This window comes from Notamacropus eugenii, chromosome 1 (genome assembly GCF_028372415.1).
Source record: "Notamacropus eugenii isolate mMacEug1 chromosome 1, mMacEug1.pri_v2, whole genome shotgun sequence".
NCBI lineage: Eukaryota > Metazoa > Chordata > Mammalia > Diprotodontia > Macropodidae > Notamacropus > Notamacropus eugenii.
This window is the reverse complement of record NC_092872.1, coordinates 53230432-53252776: the sequence shown is the minus strand read 5'-3', so window position 1 is coordinate 53252776 and position 22345 is coordinate 53230432. Positions and strand designations below refer to the sequence as shown.

Sequence of the window (22345 nt, the reverse complement as noted above, 5' to 3'; positions counted from 1 at the left end):
ATCTCATGATCCCAGTCCCTGGCTGATCTCTAGGCCTGGCCCTAAACTGACCCCTATCTTTATATGTAGATCCCAGTCCCAGAACACCTCTGGTCTTAGACTCTAACAGGAAACTGGCCTTTGACCGTAGCCACAGGGTGACCTTCAACTCCAGCTTCAGATAGATCCTAGCCTTGGCACCTAACTAAACCTTGGCCCAAGAAAAAGCCCTAGCCCAAGACTGAGTCCAGACCCTGGTTCTTAATTAACTTTTAATCCTGGTCCTAAACCAACCCCAGCTCCAAACTACTTCGGAATGGTCCGTAACCCCAGACACCAATTGATCCCTAATTCTGGAACTCAGAAGGAGATCTAAATCTGGCCAGTGACTACCCACCTCCACACTCATCCTACTCCCCCACTTTATCCCCAGCAATATGATAGAGCAAAAACAACCCTTGATTTGGAAACAGAGGACCCTCATGGGACTGTGGAGACCTTCACTGAAACATTCATCCTTATTCCATGGGTCAGAATTACCTTTTAAAGCCCCAAGATGAGGGTGGGTGAACACTAAAAAATCATAGATCCTAGGAATACACTCAGCCCTAAAACTGCAAATACCCTCAATTACCCTGTTAATTCCTTGTACTGGGACTTACCCCATCAAATCGAGTGTTGAAAGCAACCAGGTCCCCATAGGTGGCATATCGGCTAAATCGGTCAAGGTTGGCATCCAACCAGGCTGTGCTGCCGTTCATCTCTGGAATACAGGTTAGCCCTGGCAGAGACATGGCACATCACCAGCAGTCCCTCCCCCTCTCTGCTTCAGAGAGAAACCAGGCATCCATTCCAGCATGGGATACATCCCATGGTAGGTGATGCGGAGTGGCATACTGGCAATCAGGGGGCAGAAGCGGAAGGGAGGCCAAGCTATGGGCGCTGATAAGCATCCATCTAGACCTCTGTCCATTTCTACTGGGCTATTCCATACACACTTGATTGACTTCCTCCTCTGGTCTATTTTCCATTCCCAACTTTTGTTTCCTCTTGCTGAGTTTCTCCATATTCTATCCCTTCTCTACGCTCTTTTCCCATCAGCTCCCAAGCTCTACTGTATTTCTCTTGCTACGTTTCTCCTCTGCTTTGTATCTCCTTTTGCAGTCCCACCTTCTTTCCCATTCCCCACCACTGCCATTTCCCACCCTGCACCCTCCATTCCTTTCCAACTCAGTTTTTCCTCACCCTTTTTTCCTCCACTATACAGTAGACAGCCAAGAAGAGGATGATAGGGGAGAAATGTCCTCACCAGTGGTGTTCAGGCGTGTCAGGACAGGCCACTGGAAAGTTGTGTAGACAGCTTCTTGGGTTTCTTGGCTCATCCCCTCAAATTCCATAGCCAGTCCTTGAACACTGGGACACAACCCCAGGGGCTTCTCAGAAAAGTTGATACTCACATGGCCCTCCTCCAGGACCCCAGCATTCCCTCCCTGACCCTTAGATGACTCCTGTCCCATTGTGCTCTACAGAGAGTGCAATGATAGGACACCACAAGAGCTGAGCATGACCACTGGGATTGGCAGTCTGTAAAAGTGTGCATATGTGAGGGGGGCATCCTCCCCTGCTCGAGGTTATAGGAGATTGGGACAAGTAGCCTGTAGAAGGCAAGATAGAGGCAGGATGCGAGACTGGTGACAGCATCAGTAATCTGATCAGTAGGTAGAGGTAGGTTCCCCTGATCTAGGCTGGGTGGAACCTTTCCCCACAGGTCTTTGACCATATGCCTGAGCATTTCTTCAAAGAAAAGGCAGCAATAAAGCCCCAAGTCTCTAAATACTTTCCAGGTCTAAGCACGAGAGGTACAAGGTGAGGGGGTGAGACACCATAGAATTTTAGAACTAGAAGGGGGGGTCACCTAGTTCAGTCTCAACACAAAAGTAATCCTCATGATAACATCCCCAATGATAGCTTATCTAAGCTTTGCTGGATGATCTCCCATGCCAGAGTTTGATACCTTACGAGGCAGTCCATTTCATCGCTGGGTGGGTCTAATTGTTAACAAAGTCTTCCCTATACTATGTTCCTGTCCTTGCTGTTCCTACCTCTGTCCTTGAAAGCCAATTAGAGGAAGGCTAATAGTAACTCTTCCACATGACAGACCCTCCTCCTCTACCCAGACTCTGAGATCTTCTCCAATTTCTTCAAATGATCCATGTATGTTGTAGTTATGAGTCCCCAGGTCACTCTCTTCTGGACACACCTCAGAGGTTCCTTATTCTTCCTAAAACATGGTGCCCTGGATTGGAATTAATACTGCAGCTGCGCTCTCATCAGGGCACAGGATGGGAAGTGATTACCTCTTGTTCTACATAAGATGTTTCTATTAATGTTATCAAACAACACATTTGCTTTTTTTGGCTAAAAATCAATCTATTGATTTGTATTCAGCTTGTGGTCCAATAACACCTTCAGGTCTTTTCCCGTGAACTCTCCCACATACGTGTGTATTAATTCTCTCACTCTCTGCACTCTCCTTCCTCCTGCTCACATTTGTATGGAATCTTGTGGTTTGAGACTTTCATGAATATCGAAACAACAGCTGTAGCACGATAGGTGTTATTCCCATTGTAGAGAAAAGAGCCCAAAGCGGAGAAACAACTTACCTAAGGTCACCCAAGAGATTAGAAGCAGAAGCAGATCAAAACCCAGGTGTCTGGCCTCAAAGCACAGTCCTTTACCCAACATGCTATACTGCCTTTTCTGAGGTTGGAGGGGCTTGCAAAGGTCTTTCATTGGTTCCCAAAGGATGGGAGACTTTGAGTCAGAGACAAGGCATGTGCAGGGGTGTAGCTGGATTGATGGGACAGGTCTGATAGGTTCTAGGTAAACCAATACCTCCTTGTTTTCTAGGTTTAACTAAGAGACAGATTTGAACCTTTAATGGAAATGTGTGTGAGGATGAGATGGGATACCTGAGGCTTTAGGGTAGAAACCTAATTGGGAAAATAATTTCTGTGCCCAGCAATGGAGGGTTCTCCAGGATCTGCCAATCCTTCTTTTGGTGATGTAGCTCCTCACTGTGTGAGTTGATCAGAGACAGAGGTTTGGTCTTTCCTCTTAGGAAGGGGCCTCCCTGAGGGAAGAAGCAGTATCTCCACCTAAGAGTGGAGGTTCCCTGAGGGGGGATTATGTCTCCCTCTCAGCCTGAGAGCTCCCTCAGGCATGAAGACAGGGATCATGGTTCCTTTTCAGATTTATGGGAACTATATTGTCTCTGAGTGGGGACTGTATTTTCCCTCAGAATGAAGGATTCTTGATGGGGGGAGGGGGTGGAGAATACAGATCAGACTAACTATTTCCCAAGGATGGGAGAAGTATCTTCTTCTGAGACCAAACTCCCTGAGAGTGGGGACTCTGTTTCAATCTGCCCAGACCAAGGGCTCCCCAAGGGAGAGCGCCACAGACTAAGGGCTTCCTTAAGGACAGAGCCATCTCCCCTTCTCTATTTCTCCCCTCCATCTCCCAACCACAACCCAGGACTCTGCATCCGGTTCTCTGTTTTGAGTAAATAAAGCCCAAACACTTTGCATCTTGGGGGAAATAAAGTTGTTGATTTTGATTAGCCTCCCTTAGGTTCTGGGAAGATGGAAAAGGGGTCCAGTGCCTAGTAAACCTACATGGCCTGGTATTGTTTACAGTCCAGGGTACCAAGGGGGAGGCATCGTAGATCTTCTCTGGACAATAATGCCAGAAAGGGCCGGAGGAGAACCTGGAACCACCAATGCAGGAATTGGGTATCCTTAAAATCCAGTCGTCCCTGTAGCATAATGGTCCACAAAGCCTTCAGAGTGGCCCAGTGGCAGGCAGAGTCATTCAGCTGAAACAAAAACAAGCATTTCTCCCAGATATATGTTATCCACTTGTCTGTGAACAGCCCCACCCAAGGCCCAGACACCCGGGGGAGGGTTTCCATAGCGAAGCAGAGGCAAGAGGCCAAAGGAAAGGTACAAGATAGTCTAAATGCCAGGCCATTTACTGGGTGTAGCTCCCTCCCCTCATTGAGCCACTCAGCCTGAGATCAAGAAAAAGCATGTTAAAAATCCTGGGCCACTAGGACTTGTGACACACCAAGTATTGCCCCGTCCCCTGCCCTGAGCCCACCATTCCTTCTTCCATCACCCACCCTATTATCAGCAGGTCTCCTCCCAGTTACCTGGTCCAGGGCATCCTGGAGTTCAGTGAGGTTGGCGTAGCTAAAGATTAGGGTCAGGGTCTGTGCCACTCCTGGATCCTTACACTGGACCCTGCTCAGCCACACGTCTAATTCTTCTCTGGTCAGCAGTGACCCTTGGGCTTTCTAGGAGTCAGAATCCAGAAAGCAACATCAAGAATGAAAGAGGGCAGAGACTACAGGGTACTGGAGATCAGAATAGGCTCCCGCCACCCCCAATCACAATCCCACACACATATCCTGGTCTGCTGCCTCACAAAACCACTAAGTTGTCAGGGCTTGTCTCCAGGTCTTGCTACCTTCCCTGTGCCCTTCAAGGCTCTTCTCCTCCTCCACTGGTCCCCTACCCTTGGTTTTCAGACCCCTGCCCCATAGTGTCCCACCTCTCAGAACTTCCCAATTCAAAAGATTTCTAGAAAAGTAAAGTACCTTAGGGATCATAAGATTAAAGATCTAGACTTGAGAGTATCCTTAGAGACCACCTAGTCTTAATTTATTTTACAGATGGAGAAACTGAGGCCTAGATAAGTTAAAAGACTTACCCAACTAGGGTAATGACTTACTTAACTAGGAGACAACTCAAAGCCTGTGACTATAAGCTCTCCATTTTTCCTCTCCACAAGGCTGCTTCATAGAATAATGACGATGATGATGATGACGATGATGATGATGATAGCCTTTATATAACATCTGCTGTATGCTAGGCACTGGGCTAAACACTTTACAAATGGTATCCTATTAGATCCTCACAAGAGCCCTGGGCAGTCAGTGTTACTATTATACCAGTTTTATAGTTAAGCAGTGACTTGTTCAAGGTCAAGTATCTGAGGCTGTATTGGAACTCAGGTCTTCCTGACTCCAGGCCCAGCGCTCCCCCTCGCCACTTAATCCATGAATCTTAGAGATGCCCAGAAAGATTATGATTTGTTCAAGACCACCTCCTCTTAGGGCTTTCATGGAAAAACTGAGGCAAGGAAATAGGAGAGAATTCCCAGAACCATTGAGGAAATGCAAGAGAAAATGGACTCCCTCCAAAAATGTTCCCAAGAATATGTTCCATTGTGTGGAATTTTTAAGGTCAGAGGTATCAGAAGCTGGGGTTTTTTGGAGAGTAGGAGTAGGAATTTGAAGATGGGAGTTCTAGCCTCCAAGGAGCCAAGAGGAAGAGCGTGGTAAGAGAGAAAGACCGAGAGATGGCGTCAGTAGGTCTTCCTACTCACCTTGTTGCAGATAAATTCCCTTAGGCTGATGTTGTCTGTTCTTTCTCCAGAGCTGAGAAACATGCAAAAAAAAAAAGAGGCAGATTCACCCTCTAGTCATCACATCAAACCTCTACTTGGCAATTCTGCACAAGCTGAACACTGTCTATTGTTAAACATCTGGGATGAATGCAGATCCAAGGGATTCCTGGAACTCAATGGGAGAGTGAGAGCTTCATGGAATGAAGGGCTCTGTGGCCCCTATTTTCCCTCAGCACCTCCCTGGGGCTCCCTGTTAGAAAGTAGTATATTGCTGAGAACTATCCATACTCTCCTACCTGCCCCTTACTCCCCTTGAGAAGCCACAAAATATGACTAGAACTCAGGGAACACTACTTTCTCATTAGGAACTTAACAACTTCCTCTCCCTTTTATGTCCTTTACCTACCATGGCTATCCCCAGACCTAAGATGCGTGACAGCAGGAAACTAGGGACAGTTAACAGCAAAAGACCGTGAGATTTGGTATTGCTTCTATACACCTGAAAAATGTCAGAGTTTGCTACTGCAACCCAAGGACTGTAGAACCTTTCTATTTAACTGATAACTCTCCCCATTTGAGAGCAGGATTCCTCTTACTTTCTATTTGTATTCCCTGTGCTTAGCACAGGGCTTTGTACATAATAAGGACTTAATGAATGCTTTTCACTCACTCACTTGTTTATTCAAAGGCTTTGTTAAAAAGCTAGTTGGCTGGGTGAGAAGCCCTTTGCCCAGTGTAGCTAAATCAGGAAGAGCTATGCAGACCTCCTGCTGGTGTGGGTAGGTTGTCTGAGGGTGCTGAGTAATGGAAGAGTGAGGACCAATATAAGTTTGGTGGGGAGAGGAAGGATTAAAGGGATTTAAGACAATTGGGCTACCAGAAACAGACACAGGGATAGCTTGATGGACTAAGGCACTAAGGAAAGACTTTCTCCTTCCAAGTCAATGGTGTAGGATGGGTTTGGACCAAAGGGGATTTGTAATGGGAAGTGGATGAGACCAGGGAAAGGGGCAGGGGCCTCTAGGCCTGAGAGGACCATAGAGGAGACATGCCCCAGTCTAATTTTGTTTCTCTACCCCTGGGATATAATTCAGGGTGGAGGCTGCACTGGGGGCAGAATTGTGGGGGGCTTCATGGCCTCAAGACACCTGAACTGAGTAGGGGCTGCTATCTCTGCTCATATACTAAGCAGAAGAACAAATGGGAGAGATAAAGGAGCTAAGTCCCAAGGTTAGAATGTGTTTGGGGGTGGAGCGGAGGAGAAAGTGACTAGGATACTAGCTGAGGAGTCCAGAGGTGAATAATGAATAAATGCTTGTTGATTGAATAAATGATTGCTTTCCAGGAAAAATGTGATATGTAAGCATATTTCTTCTACAGAGACAACCTCTGGGGCCCCAACAATTCAGGTCCCTGAATTCCCAGTCAACCCCAAGTTCCCTGATCTGATGGACCCCCAGCTCTACAGAACTCTTACCCCTTTCTCTCTAAATCCTTAGTCCCCTGGAGCTCTGGTTCCCCTGACTTCCAACTTTCAGGACTCCTTCTCCTTGAATCCTCTCATTCCTACCCTCTGTTCCCCAGACCCTTGGCCTCCAACCCCTGGATACCCAGAATTCTAGCTCCCAACTCCCTCCCTTCCACCCATCCAAGGGCCTGGTCTGACCTGATCAGGAAACAAAGTGAAATAATCTTCTCGTTACCTGGGTTCACCACCGCACAGTGCCATTTCTGGAGGGGGAAAGAAGGGTAGTGAGGATTCCTGACTCAGAATGTCCCAAGAAAGGGAAAAAAGGGAAGAGGGTATATGCTTCTGAGAGATTAGACACTTACCGTTTATCCCAGGGCCCCAGCACTAAGGGAGAAAAGAAACAAGAGATATCTGATCACTTGAATCATGGTCTTTCTTCCCCCCATACTCCCATCTTTCCTGAGCTACTTCCTTGCCTATTCTGGGCCGAATAGTTGGGGGATCCAGGAGAAGGAGGAGACATGGGCCATGCCTTTGGAAAAGAAGATCCCATTTGGGCTAATAATAACTCACACATATATATATATATATATATATACATATATATATACACACACATACATATATACGCATATATATGTGTATGTATGTATGTGTATATGTATATGTGTATATATGTATAGAGCATGTGTATGTGTGTGTATACACACACACACACACGGAGCTTTATAGTTTAGAGACAATATTTCCAGCTATCATCTCATTTGATTCTTGTAGCAGCCCTGGGGGGAAGCAGGACAGGTGCTATTACTTTCATTTGACAGAAAGTGACAACTAAAGCCCAAAGAAAGGAGGTGAACTCCAGCTCCAAACAGCAAATCAGTGGCAAGGCTGGCACTGGAACCCAGGACTCTTGACTCCTATCCAGTTCAGGGCTCTTTCCTTTGAGTTGAATTCCCCAATGTGTTAACAGCAAACCCTCAGGTCCAAACCAATCTGGCTCAGTTCCCATGAGTCCTTAGCATGTCTGTTCCTCCCCAGATCACAAGAGATCCTGGCTCTCAGCTCTGAATTGTGGTGATGATGATGACGATAACAGAATTTCTCAGAGGTGGTGTTCTGTACTCACAGAGCTGGCTTTGGAATCAGGAAGGACTGAGTTTAAGTCCCATTTTTGACTCACACTAGCTGCATGGTCCAGGCAAGTCGTTTAATTTCTCACTATGTCCAGACAATACTCGGACCAAAGACTGTAGAGTACATGGGATCTTTGGTAGAAGGAGTTTCCTCATTGGAAGATCCCTATACCAATGAAATCATGACACCAGATTCACCCCAATCCCATGATGTGGGTTTGCAAAGCTCTTGGAGGACACTGTTTCATTGGATCCTCACAACAAGCTAGAACCAGGGTGTGGTCTGTGGCCTTGGGTTCTCCTTGAGTCTAGGCCCTTGAGAGAGCTGCTAGACAGTTAATTCTGTTGGAGAAACTTGGGACCCAGGATAGCACCCAGGAGGAATGTGACTCAGAAAGGGCCCTCCTTCCCAACCCCATGTATCTAACTCACCAGGGTGTCGTTCTCCAAAGGGTTGATATTGTTCCCCAAGGCTTTGCTCCCTGTGTTGGCGCTCTCCATGGTAACACTGGTCTTCAAGACTTGAATCCCTGTGGTAGCACTGGTCCCCAAGGCGTCTTCGTTGATCCCCAAGGAGACACTGTTCTCTGTGGAGACAGTCCCCAGGGTGACGTTCTCGGAAATTTTGTTCCCCAACATGTCGTGGTTCTCGATGGTAAGGTGGTTCCCCAGGGTGGCATTGTTGCTCCCTGTGGTGGAACTGTTCCCCACGGCAATATTGTTCTCTGTGATAACATTCTCCAGGGTTTTGTTCTCTGTGGGGGTGCTGGTCTCCAAGGGGGTGCTGTTCCCCGAGTGGGTGTTGATCCCCAGTGAACCGTTGTTCCCCGTGGAGACGCTCACCAAGGATGCGTTCCCTGCGATAACGTTCTCCGGGATGATGGCGTGGCTCCCCAAGATATCGTTGTTCTGCATGGCTTGGTGGCCGGTGCTGGAACTGCTCCCCAAGATAGCGCTCTCCGTGGCTTGTTTCTCGGTGGTGGAACTGTTCCCCCAGATAGCGCTGCTTTCCAGAATTTGGCTGTCGGTGTTGGTGCTCCCCAAGATACTGTTGTTCTGCGAGGCTTGGGCCCTGATGGTGACACTGTTCCCCATAGTTTTGCTCCCCAGGACACGGATCCCTGCGGCGGTAGTGCTCCCCGTGATGCGGTTGGTCCCCTGGGCTTGGCTCCCCAGGGTAGTACGGGTCCCTGTGACGATATTGTGGATCTCCGAGACTTTGGTCTCTGTGGTGGCATGGCTCCCTGTGATTGCGTTGCTCCCCAAGATACGTATGGTCCCTGAGGTGATATTGTCCGAGGTGCCGTTGTTCTCCGTGGCAGCACTGTTCCCCAGAGAGGACTTGTGGCCCGGGGTGCCACGGTTCTCGGTGGTGGCATTGTTCCCCACGGGGGTCTCTGTAGTGGCGTTGTTCCCGCTGGTAGTAGTCCCTGTTGTGCTGATCCCCAGGATAGTGCTGTTCCCCATGGTGGGGTGGATCCCTGCAGCCCAGGACAGCCCTGCACAGCATGGGGAAAGACAAGGAAGGGGCTACACAGGCTGGCCTGGGAGGGGCAGGGAATGGAGAGAGGGTGGACACTGGGGCTAAAGGGAAATACCCTCAGAGCAAGCATGTAAAGGTATTTTCAGGGGGCCTCTTGGGATCGGCACTATTGGCAAGGTCTGCCCTACCTTAATGACCTCTCCTTCAGAGGTCCTCCAAGGGAAGCTAATAGAAAATGAGTAGGTAGAAGGGAGGTAGAGATGGCCCTGGACTGGGGGGTTCCATTCCCAGCTCTGCCACTAACTTTCTGTGTGACTTTGGGCAAGTCTTTTCTCCCTGGACTCAATTTTCCCTAACTATAAAAGGGGTAGGGATGGGAGTGGGGGGTATGACTAGATAATCTTTAAGGTCTCTTCCATCTGTGACATTCTGTGTTTTGTGTAGAGAAAGAAAAGGCTAGGGGACAGACAACAGAGAAAGGACAGAGAAAGAGGAGGCAAGGGGTAGAGAGAAGGCTCATTGGGTAAGGCTGCCCACCCACTCAGCTCACCAAGGCATAGTCCCGGCAGCAAAGTCAGGATCTGGGTAGGGAGACCCATGGCTCCTAGGTCCTCTTCCTCCCAAGGAGCAGCTCCTGATTCTCAGAGAAACAGGGGGTGAGACCCTCACACACAGTCCCAGATGACCCCTTCTTAGCCCTGGACTGAAGCAGAATAAAGCAATTTTCCTAATTGGGGCAAAAGGGGGTGGGTGTGAGTAGGAGAAAGTCTCAGGAAATCACCCACCACCCTCTTTCCAGACTCCCCCAACTCCATCCTTTCAACCACCCCTTTCTATTCCATCTACAACCCCTAATCTACTTACCTCCCTCCCTCAGCCCTATTTTAGTCCTTGGATGTGCCATGGGAGGAATAAAGGGATGTGAAGGAAAAGGGGAGCAGGGACTGTCCTTGGGTGTGGACATGGGCACCGACCCCTTCATCTTTCCCAAGAAAATGAGACTGAGGCTTCTGTTGGAATTGGGGCTAGACTCAGTGAGTGAAATTCAGCCCCACTATGCAAGGGGCTGATTGGGGATGGGTGGGAAATCAGCTTTATTTCCTACCTTCTCTTCCTCCTTCTCCCTGCAAGCCAGCCCTGGTGGTCACAGCCTTAAGCCACATCCCCCAGGATGCCCCTGAGAAATAGTGGATACCACCCCAGGGAATAGGATGAATTCATTTACTGCATCATTATACTTATGAATGAGGGCAATTTGGTGCATTAGGCTGAGAACAGGGCTCCTACTTCTGTTGAGTAGGGTCTCTGTGGCACCTACCCTCTAACCCCCAAAGCAGGAGACAGAACCCTTCTAATAACAGAATCTTAGGCTCAGGAGGGCCTAAGTTCATCTTCACTCACTCACCCACTTTGGGATGTAAGTGCCCTTAGGTGGGTCTTACCTGGGAAGGGGAGAGTATGTTGCAACCTAAAGGATGAACCAGCTCTGTATGCCCCCAAGCAGTAATGTGTCTGCCCTGAGCGTCCTGGACAAGATTTTATAGAATGGGAGGTACTGAGGAGAGGGGTGTGGTAGGAGCTAAGCCCACAGGGCTTACAATAGCAAACAGACACAAGCAATTTCATCAGAAACTTCCTTCTGAGGGGGTGTGTCTCTCACTTGAGCTCAGGGAGACTTGCATGCAGCCCTATAGCCACCAAGGGGCCAAAGACTATCCCTCTCCACCTGCCCTTGCTCCCTCTCCTTCTCATGGTTTCTATCTCCTCTCTCTTGCCCACGTTCATTCTCCCCCTTTCTCCTTCTTTGCTCTGTCTTCCTATCCCTTTCTCTAGAACAAAGACAAAAATATAATACAAAAGGAAACATGGCAGAGGAAGAAATAGAATAGTGGAGAAAAGAGTGGAAGAGAATCACAGAATCCCAGAAGATTTGGAAAAAACCTCGAAGATCATCTAGTGTCCAACCCATACCTGAGTAGGAATTCCCCTCCGTGACATCAACAACAAATGGTCATCCATCCACACTGCCTGAAGACCTCCAGGGAAGGGGAACCCAATACATTCCAAGAGAACCCTTTTCACTTTGGGAGAGCTATTTTCTTAAGAAGTTTTCCTATACGTTGAGTCTAAATCTGCTGCCCAATCACCCCAATTTCTGTCCTCTGGGTCCAAACTGAATTAATTCAATCCCTTGTTCCACTCACTTAACAACCTTTCCAGTATTTAAAGACAACAATTATGTTCCCACTGGGTCTTCTCTAAGTTAAACAGCCTGGAATCCTTCACCCAATCCTCTAATGGTGTGATTTCCAGTTCCATTAGCATCCTGGTGTCCCTACTCTGTAGGCTCCCAAGCTTGTCAATGTACTTCTTAAAAAATAGCCCCCAGAATGGAACGCAGTACTTCAGATATGGTCTGACAGGGCAGAGGGCAGCAGAGATATGACCTCCTTCATTCTGAACACTCCCCCTCTGGATGGGTCTTCTGTAGCTACCTGTCATCCTGCTCCCTCATACTGAAGTTGAAATACTCTCAAATCCACAGATCTTTTTGACACAAAGTGTTGTCTAGCCACATCTCTATACTGTTCTTGGGAGATAGATTTTTTTTTTTTAGCCCAGGTATGAGGACTTTACATTTATTTCTACTAAATAATAAAATAAAATAATAACAGAAGCTGTGCCAAACATCATGCTAAATACTTTAGAACATTATCACATTTGATCCTCACAACAACCCTAAGAGATGAGTGCTACTTCATCCCCATTTTACAGCCGAGGAAACTGGGTGGCACAGTGGATGGAGAGAAGTTGCTGTTGTTCAGTCATTTCTATTATACCTGACTCTTTGTGATCCCATTTGGGTTTTTCTTGGCAAAGATACTGAAGTGGCTTGCCATTTCCTTCTCCAGCTCATTTTACAGATGAGGAAACTGAGGCAAGCAGGGTGAAGTGACTTGCCCAGGGTCACACAGCTAGTAAGTATCATGAGACTGGAGTTGAACTCGGGGAGATGAATCTTCCTGACTCCAGGCCTAGCACTCTGTCCACTGCACCACCTAACTGCCCTGGAGTCAGGAAGACGAGTTCAAATGAAGCTTCAGATACTTACTAGCTGTGTGACTTTGGGCAAGTCACTTAACCTCTGTTTGCCTCCATTTCCTCAACTGTAAAATGGGAATGATAATAGCCCCTGCCTCCCAGGGTTGTTGTGAGGATCAAATGAGATAACATTTGTAAAGTGTCTGCCATATAGTAGGTGCTGTGTAATGCTAGCTGTTACTATTAAACAGAGGTTAAATGACTTGCCCAAGCTCACAAAGCTAGTAAGTATCTGAGGCTGAATTGGAACCCAGATCTTTGCCTCAGTCTCCTCATCTGTAAAATGAACTGAAGAAGGAAATGGCAAACAATTCCAGTATCTTTGCCAAGAAAATGGAAAGAGGGGCGGGGATTTCAAAATTACAGTAAGGATTTAGAGATGACCATAGACTGAACTGAAGACCAGACAATTCCAAAATGGCAACTCAAGACATTCATTAATGGAACCACGGTCTTTGACTATTAAACTGAGTACTTACCTCTCTATTTCCTTCTCCTCCTCCATCATGAAGAGTCAGACACAACTGAACAACAACGAACGGAAAACCTTCCTGACTCCAAGAAGAACTTCATCTTAGGAGACTTGGTCCATAATTCTAGCCCACTCTGGTCATTTTGGATACTGACTCCATCCTCTCATATGTCATCTATCTAATTATCCCAGCTTTATCATCTGCATATCTCACAAGCATGGGGCAGCTAGGTGGTGCAGTGGATAGAGCACCAATGCAGGAGTCAGGAGGACCTGAGTTCAAATCTCACCTCAGACACTTGACACTCACTAGCTGTGTGACCTTGGGCAAGTCACTTAACCCCAACTGCCTCATCCTGGGTCATCTCCAGTCATCCTGATGAATATCTGGTCACTGGATTCAGATGGCTCTGGAGGAGAAGTGAGGCTGGTGACCTGCACAGCCCTCCCTCACTCAAAACAAAGTCAAGCGCAAGTCATGTCATCATTTCTCTGATGGCATGGTCTTCTTCGGCAATGAAGGACAAACACATACATCTCACAAGCATGCTATCTAGTTATACCTTTACTCAAATCAAACAAATCAGAGTGACAGAATGAGAGGGAACAAAGATGAGAAATAAAAAATCTGGCTCGGGAAAGTTCAGGTCATTATGCCAACCCACCCCAAGGAAGAACGGTACTTCCTTATTCATGATGCTTCAGGGGTGAGTCCCAGGGAGGGAGCGCTATTGCTCACCCTTGGGGCCTGCTCCATCCTCTCCCAAATGTGAAATGAAAGGCTTAGGCCACATCATCTCTAAGCATTGTTAGCTCTGAAATTCTGTATTCTGTGATTTCAGGAAACTGAGGCCCAGAGAAGGAATTTGCCTCACCCAAAGTCAAACAGTGGGTTAGAAGAGCAAAGATGGCACTCAGACTCAGGCCCCTGATTCATAGTACAGAGCATTCCCCCACTAGGGTGGACTGTGAAGCTTTTAAAAGGTTGGAAAGGAGGGCGAATAGTCCCGGTCCTGGCAGAGAAAGCCAAGGCTCAAACAGGAGAACCTTCACATGTCAAATGGATAGGACCTTGTATGTACCAAGATCTGAGTTCAAACAGGAAGTGATGAAAGCAAGCTCCTCCTAAGAAGAGAGTCAGGCTTATCCAGGGACCAAAGAGAGCACCAAAGCTCCAGTTACCAAGCATGAGTTTGAGTGAAAAGCAGACCTAGAGGCTTCTGGGACTGGCCTCTACGAAAGCAGCACAGTACAGCCTGGGCAGAGGGGTGATGATTTAGACCATGCAGGCAAGGACTGACCCCACCCAGGGGTCAACCTGAGAGCAGAAACAGGGATGGCTGGTTGATACGCAGGTGACAACGACTGTAAGAACAGGGCTCTATAAACCACATCTTCTACGGTTCACATGAATTTTAACATTCCCATGACTGCCTAGTAAAACTCCCCTAGTAAAGACAGAATAATCTCCAGCTTTGCTTAGGATGAGACAAGGGGAGAAAGCGTCTGTCTCTAGCTTCAGCAGAATGGGGTGGAGAGAGGGATTGAAACCTCCACCCAGCTGGTGGGTCCCAGTAATCCCAGGATGGTTAAGGGGGCAAAAGTCTATTAGACAGGGAAAGAGAAGGCTCAGGTAGAATGACTGGAGCTTTAGTTGCCATTTTGGGTCACTTGCTTCCTGGGAAAGAGGGTGTCTTCACACTCAGAGGTCATGTGCTTCCTCATAATCTAAAGGAGACAGGAAATGCCTCTGTTGAATAGACCAGACTTTTCAAAATGCCATATTCCTGAAATATCAGAGCTAGAAAGGACCTTAGAGATCATGGAATCAGAGATTCAGAGCTGGAAAGGACCTTGGAAGTCTTCTAATTTCTTCCAATCTCTTAAATTTAAAGATGAGGAAACTGAGGCCCAGAAAAAAATTAAATAATTTGTCTATCATCTATCTTGTTTAGCATTCTTTTTTTTTCAGATTGGGAAGAAAGTCCAGAGGCAGCTAGGTGGTACAGTGTAGAGCATTGGACCTGGAGTCAGGAAGACCTGAATTCAAATCCAGTCTCAAGTACTCACTTGTTGTGTGATCCTGGGTGACTCAGTTAACTTCTGTCTGCCTCAGTTTCCTCAATTGTTAAATGGAAGATGATAATAATAGTACCTACCTCTCAGGGTGGTTGTGAAGATCAAATGAGATAATATCCATAAAGCACTTAGTGCCTGGCACATAATAATATTTAAATTATTATTCCCTTTCGCTTCCATTCACCTCCTTGAAGTGACATGTCCATATACTACAAGTAAATGGCAGAGCCAGGGCTAGAACCCAGGCCTCCTGATGCCCAGACCAAGACTCTTTCCACCGGGCTTTCCCCCAAAAACCTGGGTGAGGCATGATGTAGAATTAAATCAAACAGAAATGAAGGTCAAAGGTACAGATAAATTCTACCGTCTACCAGGAAGAAGAGGGAACCCAATGGCCTGAGATTCCAGGTCAGGGGACACTTCCTGGAGGAGGTAGGGACCAAATCTAGGTTCTAAAGGCTAGTGCAGAGACGGGGAAAATGAAGAGTTTTCATTTGAGAATATTGGTATAAACAAAAGCAGATAAGAAGAAAGGAGCTATGGAGAAAGTACTCAGTTTAATAGTCAAAGACCATGGTTCTATTAATGAATGTCTCGAGTTGCCATTTTGGAATTGTCTGGTCTTCAGTTCAGTCTATGGTCATCTCTACATTCTTAACTGTAATTTTGAAATCCCCACCCTTCTTTCTGTACTCTACCAGCCATGAAGCTCTTTATCAACACTAGAAACATTCACAATGACCTACCACTACCAAGAACTCACCCTGACCCCTCCCTTCCCTGGCTCAGCATGAAGTTCCCCCTTTTCTCCCCTCTTTGCTGGCTTTCCTCCATCTCTACCCCATAAACACCTGCTCTATTTGTTTGACTTTAGCATCAGTCTGTTGTTTTTGTACAGGTATCCTTTACAGACCTGTCCCTCCACTACATGACTTTGAAGAGTCATCTGTTTTAGATCAGATTCTAGAGATATTTGGCCAGTCTCAGCAAAATACCAAATCCACCCTCTGGGGGAAGGGGGAAAAATTCATAGGCTCATAAATTTAGAGCTGGAAGTAACTTTAATAATACTCTGTCATTTTACAGATGAGGAAACTGGGACCTAGAAAAGTAAAGTAACTTGCCAAAGGTCTTACAGTCAAACGATGGTGGCAGAATTTGAACCTGGGTTCTTTGATTCCCAAGCCAGCATTCTTGGCACTTGACCAATGCCTTCCAGCTGAGTAGAACTGAGCCCTAGGGCCCTGAGGGACTTACTGAACAAAAGTTTCATTAGAGAAAATGGGCACCTTTGGATAGACTCAGCACTTCCCAGATAAAAACTACAAATACAGATATTTTTTAAAGCCATCATTTTAGACATTTCTATCCATAAGGGACCTCAAAGATTATCTATCTAGTCCAAAGCAGAGCAATCCCCTTAAGATCACCAACAAGTAGCCATCCAATCTCTGCTTAAATACATCTAGCAAGAGGAAGCTCATTAACAGCCCAGAAACCTATTCCACTGTGGGACAACTGTAGTTTAAAGGTCATTCTCCCTATAATCCACTAAAATCTGCTTCCCTCTAACTCCCCTTCACTAGCTCTAGAGCTGCCAGAAAGAACAAATTGGACCCTCTTTCTCTTAATGGTCCTTCAGGTATTTAAAGACCACGACCATGCTTTTTCTCAAATCTCTTCTCCAGACTAACTATCCCCAGCTCTTTCAACTCACTGTCAAGTGACAGAGCTTCAAGTCTCCTCACCATTCTTTCATATCCTGCTCAGAATGGGCATTCTCTGCCCTGACTAGACCACAACTGGGGCATCCTCTTTCTGGATGCCAATTTTGGAAGAGAATCCCTTTTTCCTCTGCCTCCTGCTCAAAATGGGCATCCTCTGCCCTGGTCAGACCACAACTGGAGCATTCTTTCTTGTTTGAATGCCAATTTTTTTAGGGGGGAAGCTAGAACAAGTCCAGAGAAGGGTGAGGATGGTGAAACAGTACCTAAAGCATCATGATATAAAATTCTTGTTTAAAGAAACCAGGGATATTAATCCTAGAGAAGGAAAAGGTTTCAGGGATGGCACGAGATACATAATTGCTCTCTTCAAATATTTCAAGAGTTGTGATGAGGAAGAGGAAGCAGAGAGTCTGTATATCTTCAGAGGGCATCTGGAAGCAACTGGGGGAAAGTTACATGGAAGAAGACTTTAACTCACTATCAGTTAGAGTTTGCTGATAGGTAATAGTCCACCACAGAAATCCACCACTACCTCTAGGATAATGCATCTCTGGAAGTGTTCCAACAAAGGCTGCATTGACAAGTATTAGGGATAAAACAGAAGGAGGTAGGTGATTCCTAGGGTCCCTGTGAGTCTAGGATTTGAAACAAACAAACCTGGTTTGAATTTTTCATCAGTTATCAGTCCCACCTGTTTCCACTGAATCCCTCATTCCTAACCTCCAACTATTCACACTGCCCCTCCTCATCCTTGGTCCTTTCAACCTCCTCACAACTTTTTCCTTGCAATTCCTTTTCTACTCTCTCCATTCTTATTCCTGTATTCCCTTATTCCACGCATTCCTTCTACGTGCTAGACTCTGAAGAGAAGTAATCAAGTATTCACCACATAAATAACTGTGCTAGGTAGAATGTGACAGAACTTCCAAAGCCCTTTCTCATTGACTGTCTTATTGGATCCTCACAACACCTCTGTAAAGGAGGCTAGAATTAATATCCCCATTTTACTGAGAGGGAAACTGAAGCCCAGATTGGAGGAGCAATTTTCTCAGTCATTTATGCAATGAGTCATTGGCAGAGTAGGGAACCAGAACCTAACTCTCCTGGATCTCTCTCTACATTCCCACCCTGACCCTAGGAACTCAAGGTTCTTACCAATGCACCTCTCTCTCTCCCTCTCCCTCTCCCTCTCCCTCTCCCTCCCTCTCCCTCTCCCTCTCCCTCTCCCTCTCCCTCTCCCTCTCCCTCTCCCTCTCCCTCTCCCTCTCCCCCTCTCTCTCTCCCTCCCTCCCTCCCTCCCCCTTCTCCCCACCCTCACTTCCCTCCCCCCATCTCTCATTGTGGAGAAAATCCTCCTACTCCTTTCCCTTCCTTCTCCCTAGAACCTTCTCCCACATCACTCTTCTCCTTGCCTCCCTATCAGAGTCAGCCCACAGATACCAAAATTGTCAAGAGCCTCCAGTTGTCTTTTTAGGATCACTATTTTCACCACTTTCTTCTCAGAGGAAAAAAATAGACTCATTCTCACTGAAGAGTGAGAGGCTTTCCTTTCAAGTCCAAAGGGACCTCGGTCCAACCACTTCATTTTAGAAAAGAGAAAAACTAAGGCCTTGAGGGGTTGAGTCAATCATCCCAGAATACAAAGGTTCTAAACATCATTGGTGGGATTTGAACCTAGGTTCTCTAACTCCAGAGGCAGTGATTTCCCCCCACTGTACCACATGTGGTTCTTGGTATTAGCTCCAGCCTCAGAGATAGGAAGTTCTGGGTGCAAGCCCTGCCTTCTGACACATACTTGCTGCAAGACCCTGGGGCAAGTCACTTAATTTCTCCGTGCTCTGGGCAACACTATGAGACTATAAATTGCAGAAAAAGTGCCAACCTGCCTAGGTAGAGGGAGTCACCTCATTTGAGAGTTCCCTATACCAACCAAATCACAACTCTGGTTCCTATCCCTTCCAGAGTATAATGTTTAGCCCAAAGAAGTGGTTCTCTGTATGGATTATCAGGAAGGCAATGTGAGGTGGCACTGGGGGCTTGAGGGGTCCTTTCTAGTCTCCCTCACTTCACAGTTTCATAGATAGTCATGATTCTGCCAATATTTAGGGCCAACCAAGTCCATAGGAATAATCTGGGGCCAGTCTGAGCACCAGCAACTCTCCCTCTCTTGGATGAGTTCCCATTTGGCAGCTCATCCCCAACCCAGACCGCATGGAGCCTGTTCAGAGGGAAACAAAGCTGTTCCACCCCAAAACTCACACTCACTTCCTCATCCCACTGTGGTTTTGGTAAGAAAGAACAAGCCAGGCTTCTCCCCCCCTACCCCACACCTTTCTCTTACCACCCCTTCCCACCCCACTTTCTTATCTGGTCCTTTAGAAAGGCAGAATTCCACACCCCTGACTGCCGAGGGCGAACACGCCAGGACCCCGGCCAGAGCCCATCAGGAGACCAACCCAGAATCTTCCTTAGAATCAGAATCATGGAACTATAGAAGCATAGAATGTCAAGGCTGGAAGAGACCTTAGAGACCATTTAGTTCAGCCCCTCTCTTACAAAGAGGAAGAAATTGAGGTCTATGTCAGGGGAGAGATTTGGCCAAGATCACACCATGAATTAATAACCAAACTGGGACTAGAATGCACGTCTCCTGTCTCCTAGACATCACCCTGCCTCTCCAACTTCCACAGCTGAATAGACCCATTCTCAGCTCATGGAGTTACAGAAATAGAGGTAATCTTAGAAACAGTTTGGATTACAGGTTTCATATCTTTTCACAAGATCTTTAGACCCTCCACAACTAAATGTGAGATGTGGTCAATTGTCAATTTTTTGCTATGTGGATAACTGTTAGTTTTTCAATATGTGGATTAAAGGTCCCTTGACATGAAAGCTGGTGCTCCAGTTCACTCTCTCTTCCTACACATATACCTACTGGGAGCTTGTTGACTTGATTGCTGTCATCTGGAATGCCCTTCTTATTCTATCCCTACCTAGTGCAAATCTTACTTGTCCTTCAGGCGTGGGCAAGCCTTCTCTCTTTCAGGAAGCCTTCCTTCCCTTTTCTACTGAATTACTTTATTCCCTCTTTTCTAGTAGTAGGGATGGGCTACCCCAGGCCATCCCAACTCTCTCTGTCTCTCTGTGTCTCTATCTCTCTGTGTCTCTGTCTCTCTCTCTTCCTCCTCCTCTCTCTCCCTCTTCCTACTCCCCCACCTTTGATTTGGGCTCTACTTGACTATCAAAGAAAAACACATGTATACTAATAATTAATAATAATAACAGACATTTACATGGTACTGTATAGCCCTTTTATAAATGAGAAAGTAGTTGGGAGCATTATCTAGTTGAGAAAACTGAGGCACAGACCAGTTAAGTGACTGACTTGGACTTGCACAGCTAGTTTGTGACAGAATTGGAACTGGAACCCTAGTCTCTTAACCCCCAGGCCAGTGGCCACTCCCACATACTATTCTATATCCTTATCCCCACTATGTGAGCCATAGCTGCTGTCAGTCAGGCCCAGGTTTTCTGAAGCTCCACATCTACCCTCCAAACCACTGTCCCCTCAGAGAAGTAGACTGGATCCTCTGTCCAGAAGTCTTCATTGGTGGAAACCTGGACAGGGATTATCTAACCTTGCAAAGCCTAACGACAAATAGTCTCAGGTATGGGGGGGGGGGAGGGTCAGCACAGTCACTGCTAAGAAGGAAGAGGACCAATGGGAGACCAGAGTGCCCAGGCTGGGGGAGGGGGCGCTGCATCTCTCACGAATGGGTTTTCTTGCTGCCAATCCTCAGCCCTTGATTCAACGGGGAGCTGGGCAGAGGGACCAGGCGAGGAGCTGGGTTCTCACCCAGGGGAGGGCGGAAAGGGGCAGATAAAATGCTAGAGGCAACACCGTGTCATTGAAAGAGCACAGAGGAGGAGCTGGGGAGTCAGAGAATTTCAATTTGACTCCCATGTCTTTGGCGTGTGTGACTTTAGGGCAGCCACTACCTCTCTTTAGGACTCAGTTCTCCTCACCCGTACAAGAAGGAACTGGACTAGACAGATTATCAAGTCTATTCCAGTTGTGATTTCTGAGATCTAACAATTACAGAGCGTAGGATGTAGCGACTTCTTGTTACTGTGCATTGTTTTGGTTTTTGGAGGCAATAGGGTTTAAGTGACTTGCCCAGGGTCACACAGCTAAGTGTGGATGAAGCTGGATTTAAACTCAGGGCCTCTTGATTCCAGTGCCAGTGCACTATTCACTGCACCACTATTGTTTTTTCAAGTGGACATATTCCATGTTCTTCAAGGCCATTTTATTTTATGTTTTAGAGGGGGGAGGTGAGGCAATCAGGGATTAAGTGATTTGCCCAGGTTCACACAGTGTCAAGCATCTGAGGTCGGGATTCAAACTCAGGTCCTCCTGACTCCAGGGCCAGTGGTTTATTCACTGCACCATTTTTTTTTAAAGGGACTTGCTGAAGTTAGGACCAATTTATCATGGAAGAGAAAAGTCCCACCTGGCCTGATCACCAAGAGACCTGGGTTCTAGTTCCCTCATAAACTTTGGACAAGCTGATTAATCAAATCAGTGATTATTTACCCTTATTAAGATCACTGTGGGATCACCTCCAGAATCTGAGGATAAGGTCAGGAAAGTTAGCTCTCTGAATCATTAATATAGAATGGATGAGAGCTGCTACCTCAGAAAGCCTTTCTTTAAAAAAACCAAAAATGGATGTCTTTTGTTTTTACATCCCAATCATTTCTAAATATGTCTCTCCTGCCCACATTCATTGAGCCTGTCTTCTTGACAAAGATTTTAAAAGAAGGGGAAGGGAGAACGATGGTTCAGTCAAAGCAACCTGATTCTAGCAATATCTACAACATTCCCACCCACAGTTCGCCATCCCAGCCATGAAGGGAGGGAAGCGTATTTTCTCAGCTTTTTTCCATCGCCAAGATCAGGTTCTGAATTGTTCTTTCTGCTCACGTTGGTGTCATAATGCATGTTCTCTTCCTGATTTTGCATACTTCCCTCTGTATTCATTCAGAAGTCTCTTTTGCCCCTCATGTCCCCCCTCAAGCCCCTCCACCTTCCACAAGAGAAGCCTGTACATCTGCTGCTGAAAAGACCAATGGACTTCCCAAATATAAGCACTGGGTCTGGGTTCTTCCATTTAAAGAAAGGTCTCCACTTAAACACAAGATGTAGAGCTAGAAGGAGACCTTAGAGACACCTAGCCCAATCTCCTCACTTTACAGATGAGGAAATGAGGCCTTAGGTGTTGCCCACAGGGTCACCCAGGGGTTTCAGAGAGACTCCAAGCTCAGCGCTTTTCCCACTCTGCCACAAAAGCAGACTCACAAGCACAAGAGGGGAACCGTATTTGAGTTCCATTCTAAGATAAGTCCCTGTGACTTGTCTCT

The 22345-nt window shown here is 46.7% G+C and overlaps 1 protein-coding gene across 11 annotated transcripts in view; it reads right to left on the bottom strand.

The window, feature by feature from the left end:
• Window positions 1-19408, bottom strand: part of LOC140499517 (uncharacterized) — a 72516-nt gene extending 53108 nt beyond the window's left edge. Inside the window, exons 1-12 of one of the 11 annotated variants that reach the window (XM_072601114.1) lie at window positions 19319-19401; window positions 10984-11067; window positions 10092-10268; window positions 8902-9557; window positions 8491-8645; window positions 7285-7306; window positions 7155-7182; window positions 5431-5482; window positions 4193-4336; window positions 3657-3856; window positions 1289-1392; window positions 642-760 (exon numbers count right to left, since the gene is read on the bottom strand). In XM_072601114.1, coding sequence (XP_072457215.1) covers window positions 642-760; window positions 1289-1392; window positions 3657-3856; window positions 4193-4336; window positions 5431-5482; window positions 7155-7182; window positions 7285-7306; window positions 8491-8645; window positions 8902-9557; window positions 10092-10099 — 1488 coding nt within the window. In that variant the 5' untranslated portion in view covers window positions 10100-10268; window positions 10984-11067; window positions 19319-19401. Of the gene's footprint in view, window positions 1-641; window positions 761-1288; window positions 1393-3656; window positions 3857-4192; window positions 4337-5430; window positions 5483-7154; window positions 7183-7284; window positions 7307-8490; window positions 9558-10091; window positions 10269-10983; window positions 11068-19318 lie in introns of all 11 variants that reach the window. The other 10 variants (XM_072601075.1, XM_072601038.1, XM_072601083.1 and 7 more) reach the window with 10 other exon arrangements.
• Between the last annotated feature and the right edge of the window lie 2937 nt (window positions 19409-22345).